Here is a 9,842-nt window from a genome sequence, read left to right as displayed (position 1 = left end):
TGTGCTCACAGGTGGTCGCAGATGCAATAGGAAGTGAGAACATGCATGAGTGCACACAGCCTGTTGCCTTATCAGAGTTATTTTGAGCTTAAACCTATGCAAACTGGCCCACACTCTTATCACGCTCTTACCTCATTTCCGCCTTGTGTTTCATTCAGGGCACCCATACAGATGAATAGCATGTCTCAAAAAAAAAGAAAAAATACCCATTAAATGTTCATTTTAATGTAATGTATATCTTACTTGTTTTTTAATGTAATGTTTTTCAATTTCATGTTTTCTGAAAAAAAGGGTTCCAACCCTTTCAAATGGTGAGTGGGGGGGATACGGGCGGATTGGGGGGGTGGGGGGAGGGGGGGGGGCAATTTGTTCTTGGCTCTGAAATCTCTGTGACATCTCTCTGTTTAAACTCGAGCGGTGAGTGACATATGAGCTCATTTGTTCACGACTGCTTTTCCTGTCCCTGAGAGCGAGCGAGAGACAGAAAGAGAGAGTGAGACATCACCAAAGAAAACCTGCAACATGAACAGCACAGGTCAGCTCTGCTTCCACTTGTTCATCTCCATTTCTCCTTCTCTCGCCTCTGTCTAGGTTCATAAGCTGGTTGAGGATATTTGTTCTACCACACCCACAACTTTGTTCTTGCATTTTTCAAGAGAATACGTAGCACTGCAGGGTTTTGTATTATTGATAGAAAGCTTTTGACAGAATGTATGTGTTCATAGCTGTAATAGGAAGTGAGAGTCTATAAAAGCATGTATGCATTTTATCTGTTTCCAGATAGAATGCATACATGCTTTTATAGACAGTATATTGCCGGAATGTGTAAGCCAGGCTTTGAGGTTTTACCATTTCTTTCACTTTTTCATTTATCTCACTGCTGAACTTGGCAAACTGTGTCAATGAAAATATAACCTAACACTTGCAGTTGTGCTGCCAAAAGGGCAAACATTGATTGAATCTTGGCCAAATAAATAGTTAGTAAAATATCTCAACATGTAAAATTGAAAATGAAACTTTTCCCGATAAACCCTTGAGCCATTTTAAATAATATTTTTCACGTTCATTTATTTTTAATTTCACAATAATTTCACTAAATTAATTTGCCAGAAGATGAGAAAAAAGGACTGTTAAGTGGATTGATAGCCTGCTGTTATGAATCATAGTCAGTTTTATTACTACTCTGTGATGGTTTATGTGTTTTCATCTCGGTATGCCTGGTTAGTGCATTATTTTGAGGATGTAAAGACTTCTGAAGACAAATCATGGATTGTCTGGATAGTGTATTAGTGTATTGTTATGACTATACACATAGATACATAGAGACTGTTGAAGGGACATCAGGGTTTGGTTACTACAATAACCCAGGATTTCTGGGACACAATAGGCTGTGTGGCTAATGCGTCCTTATGCAGACTTTGAGATTGTTAAAGGGCAGCATGGTCTGTCTGGGTAGCATATGCTATTATGGTCTCTCTGGTAAGTGTATTATTACGGGACTGTTGGAGGGACATCTTTGTCCATCGGTTTAGTTTGGGTCATTATGGGAACATAAGAACTGTTGAAAGAACTGTTGAAACACTCTGGTTATTGTGTTATGACAGGACTTTCAGACTGTTGAAAGGGCAAAGCCTGGTTGCTGTACAGTTACTGGCATTACTGCATGGGCGCAGTGGTTTGTCCAGGTAGTGTGTTTTTACAAGGAACTACACAGATAAATATTGGGTGTTAATTAATTTGTATATATCTGTACATCTCTACTGAAATCAAAAAAAATTATTAGGGTTTATTAGGGTTTACACTGAACAATTTACCATGGAGAAATTGTGGAAAGGGCATTCTGGTCCATGCAATTAGTGTGTCGCTGTGGGAACTTGGAGACAGTTGCCATGGCAGTGGGGAGTGTATTTGTTGGTGTTTTGTTATTATAGGGACCTAGGTCTCTCTCTCTCTCTCTCTATGACAGGCTGAAATGAACTGTGCCGCAATTGGGGCTGTTGTTCCTTCCCCAAGAAGAATTGCACAATTTTCTTCTTTAGAGATGGAATTAAAATTATTTATAATTTGGGATAATTTGTAGAAATACATTATTTTCTAATTTGTAAATATTTTGGGCAAGTAAGGAGAAACTGCATCTCCTGTCTTACAGTTACCACATATTCGCTCTTCTTTTGGTACCCATGTTTTTTTGTGCCTTCCTTTTTCAATTGCTAAGGTGTGATCACTGAGCCTGTACTTGGTCAGGATTTGTCTCTGCTTTGTATCACTGACAGAGATACTCTGCCAAATTGCTTTCTCGGTTTAGGGCCAAGTAGCAATTAAGTTTGTTTTGTGTTTGGTTTCATTATTCCAATGTTCCAGATAGGCATCTTTTGTTTGTTTAATTATTTGGTTTACTCTAATTTCTGGTTGTAAAGCAGTGCTGGTCTGAGTTTGGTCAGTGTTTGGTTTTAGTTGGTTAGTGAGTCTCATGTCCAGCTGATTGAGAGGACTCATTTTGGGGTTCAGGTTTTCAGTGCTTGAAATTACATTGTGTCTTGGGGACTTGATTTGAGGTGCATCCAAAATGTAAGTGCTCTTTTTTAATGTTAATTATCAATGGGTATCTGCCTAATTCTGCCCTGCATGCATTGGTGGGTGTTTTGCTTTGGATGTTTAGTATTATTCGGCAAATTTCTGCATGCAGGGCCTCTATAGGATGCTTGTCCCACCTAGTGTAGTTGTGATAACTGAGTGGACCCCATACTTCACTTCCATATAAGGCAATTGGTTGGATTACACTGTCAAAGATTTTAAGCCAAATTCTAATTGGTATGTCTATTTTGTGAAATTTATTTCTAATTGCATGAAAGGCTCTGCAGGTTTTTTCTTTCAGTGTATTCACTGCCAGACCAAAGTTTCCTGAGGCGCTTATTTTGAGCCCCAGGTAGTCTAGCAAATCCAAATGTTGCTATAGCCCTTGTTCTGTGGGCGACAGCAACACCAGGTCATCCACATAGAGCAAGAATTTAACTTCCTTGTTGTTTAGGTTAGGCCAGGGGTAGCAGATTGTTCCGACAGCACCGCTAACTCATTACTATAGATATTAAAGAGAGTTGGTGACAAGCTGCATCCCTGAAAAACACTTGAGTGAAAAAAATCTGTTATTTTATTCCCAATTTTTACTCATTTATTATTGACATAAATAGATTTTATGTCATACACTTTACCCCCTATACCACTTTGGAGAATTTTATAATATAAAATATATAATATCTTGCCAAATAGAATCAAAAGCCTTTTTAAAATCAATAAAGCATGCAAAAACTTTACCTTTGCTTTTTTGGTGTACATGTTGATTAATTAGGGTGTGTAGGATGTAAACATGATCAGTTGTGCGATGGTTTGGTAGAAAGCCAATTTATCCTTTGCTCAAGACATTGTGTTTGATAAGAAAGGCTATCATTCTGGCATTGATAATACTGCAGAAAATCTTCCCCAGATTGCAACTCACACAGATGCCTCGGTAGTTATCAGGGTCAAATTTGTTTCCACTTTTGTAAATTGGGGAAATAAGCCCCTGATTCCAGATATCAGGAAAGCAGCCAGCTTGGAAAACAAGATTGGACAATTTGAGCAGGGCCTGTCGCAGCTCAGGGGTGCTGTGTTTAAGCATCTCTGTCCCGATGCTGTCAGGTCCACATGCTTTTCCAGGATTTAGCTTTTTAATGTTGTCTTCTAATTCTTTCATTGTAATTTGATAGTCAAGTGGGTTCTGAGTTTTCGATAGTTGCTTCAAGGATTTGCAACTTTTCTTGGATTTGTTTTTGTTCATAATTTAGATTATTAGTTTGCTCATAAAGTTTTTCAAAATAATTTTTCCGAATGTTGCAATTTTGTAAGGCCAAATTGTCTGGTTTTATTTTTTGCTCAATTTGTTCCATTTTTTCCAGAACTGATTTTGATTAACAGAGTCTTCAATTTCTGGTAGTTTTTTTATTATAATATATCCTTTTCTTTTCTTTTAGGGTCTTTTTGTACTTTCTTAGTTTTTCAACATAATTTTGTTGCATTTCTGTGTTGAGTGGCTGACAGTGTTTTTGATTGGATAACAGTCTTAATTCCTTCCTGATATTTCTGCAGTCCTCATCAAACCACTTTTCGTTTTTCAGTCTTTGTTTAGATGCAGAGCTGTTTTTAGTAAGACCTGCTTTATTGGCTGATTTCTGATATATATTATTAATTTTTTTACAGCCATATTTATGCCTAATTGGCTTTGTAGAAACTCTGTTGAGAGAAAGGTGTTAATAATGTTAGTAGTTTCAGGTGAACTTATTACACTTTTGAATTTGACTTCACTATCAGGAGCCCATCGATATGACTTGTTTAATCTGTATAGTGGCTCAGACTCTGCTATTTGTTCTATAATTCTTTTTAGATATACATTTATCTGACAGTGATCTGTTAGTGGTGTTTGTGGTCTGACAGTGAATGCACTAATATAGGAGGGGTCCATGTCAGTAATGGCATAGTCAACTACACTAGTCCCAAGAGCTGAACAATATGTGAACCTCCCTAAAGTGTCCCCTTTGATCCTACTAGTAAGCATGTACAGACCGAGGGAGCAACAGAGGTGCACTAACTCTTTCCCGTTTTTGTTACAAATATCAGGATTAGGTCCGGATTATTTCTGGGAATAACGGTAGGGGTGAAGTATAGAGAGGGCTGTCTGAAGATATAACTATTGCCAATAGAATCTACTATGTCAGGCTCAGATCCTGTTCTGGGATTCAAATCTCCGATCAATAGGACATTACCCTGGGCCTGGTAATGTGTGATCTGTTTATGGAGATTTTCAAAAAAGTTTTCATTGTAGTAAGGTGACTCCAAAGGGGGAATGTAGGCCACACATATATAAGTCATTATCACATTTTATAATATTTTTATTTAATTTTAGCCAGATGTGTGTTATTGCCTTTTTAATTTGTCCTAATTCTAATCTCTCTCTCTCTCTCTCTCTCTCTCTCTCTCTCTCTCTCGCTCTCTCTCTCTCTCTCTCCCTCCCTCCCTCCCTCCCTCCAGCAGAGGACCTGCTGATCATCTATGAGACAGATGCTGAGCAATGGGCCTCCTACCTACGCTCCGTCTTGGTGGGGCCCGTCCCGGAGGGCGGGGTGTGTTGCTATGACATCGCCACGGTGTCCAGCAGGCGGGATGACTTCCTGTCGCTGGTGCGGTACCGGTGCAAGCTGCTGGTCCTGAGCAAGGGGATGCTGGAGGGCCTGTGCCAGATGCGCCGGTTCTTCCTGGCGCGGGTCCTGCGGCCGGCCGGCAGTGTGGTGGTGCTCCTGTGCGGGGTGGAGAGCGTGACGCCGCTGCTGCAGATGGTGCCTCTGGAGGAGGGCTGCCTGGAGATCTCCAGCGAGCAGGACGCTCAAGAGTACCTGAGCATTGTCACTGAGATCGTGCAGAGAGGTACAGGTGGACTGGGGGGGGGGCACTGCATGTGTGTGTGTGTGTGTGTGTGTATATGTGTGTGTGTGTGAACTTGTAATACTATCTTTGTGGGAACCAAATGTCTTCACAAGGATAGAAAGATGAGGAAAATGTATGGTAGCAAGCTGAGTGCCACCGCTCGGTTAAGAGACGAGAGAGACGAGAGTTTATTTCTGGACGCGAATGCGTCTTTTTATTTTCACGGCCGCCACGCGGCTTTCTGTTCGGTACAAAACACAATAGTCGCTGCTGACTCTCTGTCAGCACTTCCTCCGTCTCCAGTCCGTTTTCTTCTGCCTCCGTAGACCGGCTTTTAAGCGTCCAGGCTCACTGTCGAGGTAATCAGCACATTGTCCATCAATCAAACAATTAACCATCGGTGCTGATTAATAATCCCCAACAGCTGTGGCGCAGAGTTCCGAGAGCCGCCCCGCCCACTCTCTCTCTCTGCAGCCAACGCAAAACCACGCCCACCCTACCACATGTATCTTTGTGGAGACCTTTTGCTGATCCCCACAAGGTCAAGAGGCTGTTTTAGGGTTAGGACTTAGGGTTACAATTGGGCTAAGGTTAAGGTTAAGGTTAGGCATGTAGTGGTTAGAGTTAGGATTAGGGTTAGAGGCTACAGAATGAATGTAGTCAATGGGAAGTCCTCATATGGATAGCAGTATGGGACTGAGTGCACAACACATGTGTGTGTGTGTGTGTGTGAGAGTGTTTGTATGAGCGTGTGTGTGTGTGTGTGTGTGTGTTAGGGGAGCTCTTTCTCTCACAGGTACTCCAGGGGCAGCATCCCATTGACAGCAGGTGTGAAGCCGTGTTACTGTACAGGGAGTGCAGTGTTTCACCTGGCAGCGCCGCATGCTATCCTGAGCTGTCACTGAGACAAAGACCCACGTGACCCTGAGTCACCTGGAAACCTCGGGCAGAGATGGACAGCCAGGCGCTCTTGTCTGTAGTGCTAATGTCAAAAGTGGCTGTTCCTGATGGAGGAGGACTGATCTGAATTTTCAGTGGCAGGGGGATGAGACAGAAATGCTTTGTATAACTCTGCAACACCAGCCCTGATGATCATAGAATATTTATTTCCTAATTCTTTTTTTATTTATCCAATACCCCACTGAGATGGAAAAAAAATCGCTTTTTGGCAACAAAGCCCTCAAGAGGTTGCAGCGCATTTCATAAAATATAACACAACACAGTTCGTTGAAAAGCAACATCCATGCAACTGAAATGGCTTTAATGATGCTACAGGTCAACGTTATGGTACATTCTTCACAGCATGAACGTATATCAGCTTTAATGGCTTTTAATAAACTCTTAAAAACGAATAAATCGAAGTACTGCAGCTTTTGGAGAAAGCTACGCACAGTAACTTAAAGCCATCTCCCCCAAATTCAGAGGAAGAGTGAAGCACAGTCAGAGGCAGCGGGTTGTTAAGAGAGGTGGTTTTAGTCACATGAATTTCAGGCAAAAGTAATGAAATGTGTCGCAAATGTTTTTCTGAAAACAATTACAAATGAATACGTTGATGTATTTTTCTGCGTTCTGAAAGCGAGCGCAGTCAGGTGAAACAGCGCCGGCGGCGGTGCTCCACGCCCGCCATGTTTACTCTGGCGGCGCGTTCTCGTGCAGCTCTGCGCCCGGAGAGCCACGCTCCGGGGAACGTTGCGAGCGCGCGTGTATGGGCAATGAAGACATCGGTCCTGGGAGACGGGCGCGCGGCCAGAAGCCCTGAATGAAAGAACAAGCGCATGAGAAAGCATTCTTCTTTAGCCGTCCCTTTGTCGCCGCTGTCGTCCTCCCCGGCGCCGAGCCGACGGCGTGTAATCCTCTGTAGTCTCCCGGAACGCGCGGCAGCGCCGCGGTAGCTTTTGTTCGTCGGACAATGGCGCACAGAGCTCTTTGGAATGTAGGTGATGGGGCTGAGCGGGAGGGTTTTAAGGGTTTTTAGCTCCGCGGGAAGGGAGCGCTGGTCACCCGGAACGCTCGAGAGGTCCTGTCTGTTCCCGCCTCGCTCTCGCGTTTCCATGGCGATGGACAGAGCCACGCTTTGTTTAACCTGTCCCAGAGACCGAGAACTAGCTCAATTTAGGCGGAGTGAGGAATCTTCGGAGGACAGTCATGCAGAGCTTTAAAAATTTAATATCATTCTTCACTTCATATATTCCACACACCGACAAGCATTTATATTAACCCCTTCGTGCAGATTCCAAATCTGGCCAATCTTCGCCCGATTAGGTAGTGTTCTATTTAGAGCTTTATAACTCCAGATGTGAGCATCACAGAGACTTGGAAAATGGCTTACTGTAAATAAAGCAAGACTCTTGTACCATTTACAATACCGACTTACATTAGTGTAAATTCATTATTTAAGTAGAAATAAAGTTCCATAAATGCAACTATCTTGGCAAAAATCTAAACGTTTTTCTCCTTTAGTTTGAAATGAAATACTGAGATCCACATAATGTAATACACACGCTCATAAACGCTCCTTGACAACAAGTGTGTAAAATCTGGGGGTGATGCAGAATTACTGAAGACCTATGAAGCAAAATATCAATAGTGTATCCTGATGTGCTTTAGTGTCTCCAAATCTATCCAAAGTGCACTGCGGTAGATCATAACATAATCATATATGTCACTACAAGTCAACTCACTTCTGCATCGTTTTCAAGTGGGAATTACTTTTTTTCTTAAGTGTATCAGCAAGAGATATCTAGCGGTCCAAAAACTATTCCAAAATGTCACCAAAAATAAATAAAATGCTTTTAGTCCATTATAAAGCATAGAAATCTGCCCCTTACGACAGTTTAAGATGAAACATTGATATCACATTGAAAAATAATGCAGAAACATTGTGACACACTGTGGTACACATACCATAACATGTAATCATTCACTCTTGTATGTTTTTCTGTATTCTGTGGTATAGGGATGGGGTGACATTTTACAAATTTTTGTGATCATTCCAAGAGAAGTTTTGTCTTCATCTAGCACACGTGAGCATGCAGTAAAAATTTCAATTCCCTAAGTGACACATATAGCCCATAGAGATACTAATACCCCACCTTATGTTCAATAAAATTACAATAAACTATTCCACCATCAGAAAAATATTAGTGAAGTTCTAGTTTCATGTCAAACCGATGCATCAAACATAATACATAACTGAGCCATCTGTGAATGCTTACACTACAGTATGTGAAATGCCCGCATTAGAGAATAGTGCAAGCCTCATGAAAGACACTCAATTTAATTGTGTGACATGAATTCTAACAAAGCTGGCCGCTACGCTAACACTGCCCTGGGTACACTAACAATGCCCCATATACTAACAGCCATTAGCTAGCCCCCAATACAAATATGCTGAGCACTATTAGCAAAGGTTAATAGTTTCTTATTATGACCAGTGTGAATATAACAATATCAAAATATGATGCAATTGAAATGTTACAACCAGTAATACATACATCTTTGCAATGTTCATATGTATCCTAGCTAGACTTTATGCTTCCCTCTCCTCTTTTGACCCACTCCCCAAATCCATGGCAAGAATTTGCATAAGCCATACTGATGACCTGGCAAAATGAGTTAAATCTGCCAAAGACCGAAGGGAAACAACAATTACACTTAAACGAGTGCTTGTATATTACTGCATAAGGTTATGGTCGACTGCACAACGTTGTGCTGAAGCCACCATTCATGCTGTTACACTCAACTCTCAATCATTGTTATAAACGCCCCATGAGATGTGCCATAAACCATTGGAAAGTGTATAATGTTCTCTACTGGACAAAACAGTCATGTATTAAACCAGAATGAACTGTAAAGAGTGGCAATGGTGTAAAATGCAAGTGGGGTTTTGCGCGTGGCTGATGTAAATACTGTACCTACCTCTGCTTTCTATTTGCATGTTTATTTCTAAAACAGATTGTTCAAGTTAACACTGAATCTAGAAAGGAACATCTTTATATGTAATACCAATGGTAAGATTGTATATTTATTCCACATTTAGTCACAGATAATGATGATGTAAAATGACGTGGAATAATTACACAAGAATTCCTCTTGTTCATTTTGCTATTCAGTGAGGAGCATATTTTACCGCTGTATTGGTAAATGGTAAATGGATTGCATTTATATAGTGCTTTTATCCAAAGCGCTTTACAATTGATGCCTCTCATTCGCCAGAGCAGTTAGGGGTTAGGTGTCTTGCTCAAGGACACTTCAACACGCCCAGGGTGGGATTGAATCGGCAACCCTCTGACTGCCAGACAACCGCTCTTACCTCCTGAGCTATGTTACCCCATATTGGCATACCTTTGGGCTACTCTTGGTTTTATCTTGTTGCTATGATTGAGTAT

The 9,842-nt window shown here is 41.4% G+C and overlaps 1 protein-coding gene across 3 annotated transcripts in view; it reads left to right on the top strand.

Moving 5' to 3' along the window:
• The first annotated feature begins 392 nt into the window (after positions 1-392).
• The window catches only part of LOC135259475 (B-cell scaffold protein with ankyrin repeats-like), a 55,848-nt gene continuing 46,398 nt past the window's right edge, over positions 393-9,842 (top strand). For 2 of the 3 annotated variants that reach the window (XM_064343933.1, XM_064343931.1), the window contains exons 1-2: positions 393-535; positions 5,062-5,454. In XM_064343933.1, the coding sequence (XP_064200003.1) occupies positions 523-535; positions 5,062-5,454 (406 nt within the window). In that variant the 5' untranslated portion in view covers positions 393-522. The remainder of the gene's footprint in view (positions 536-5,061; positions 5,455-9,842) is intronic. The other variant, XM_064343932.1, reaches the window with a different exon arrangement.

The sequence above is a fragment of the Anguilla rostrata genome, chromosome 7 (assembly GCF_018555375.3).
Source record: "Anguilla rostrata isolate EN2019 chromosome 7, ASM1855537v3, whole genome shotgun sequence".
Classification (NCBI taxonomy): Eukaryota; Metazoa; Chordata; class Actinopteri; order Anguilliformes; family Anguillidae; genus Anguilla; species Anguilla rostrata.
The sequence above is the reverse complement of the archived record's forward strand: the minus strand, read 5'-3'. Positions and strand labels throughout refer to the sequence as shown.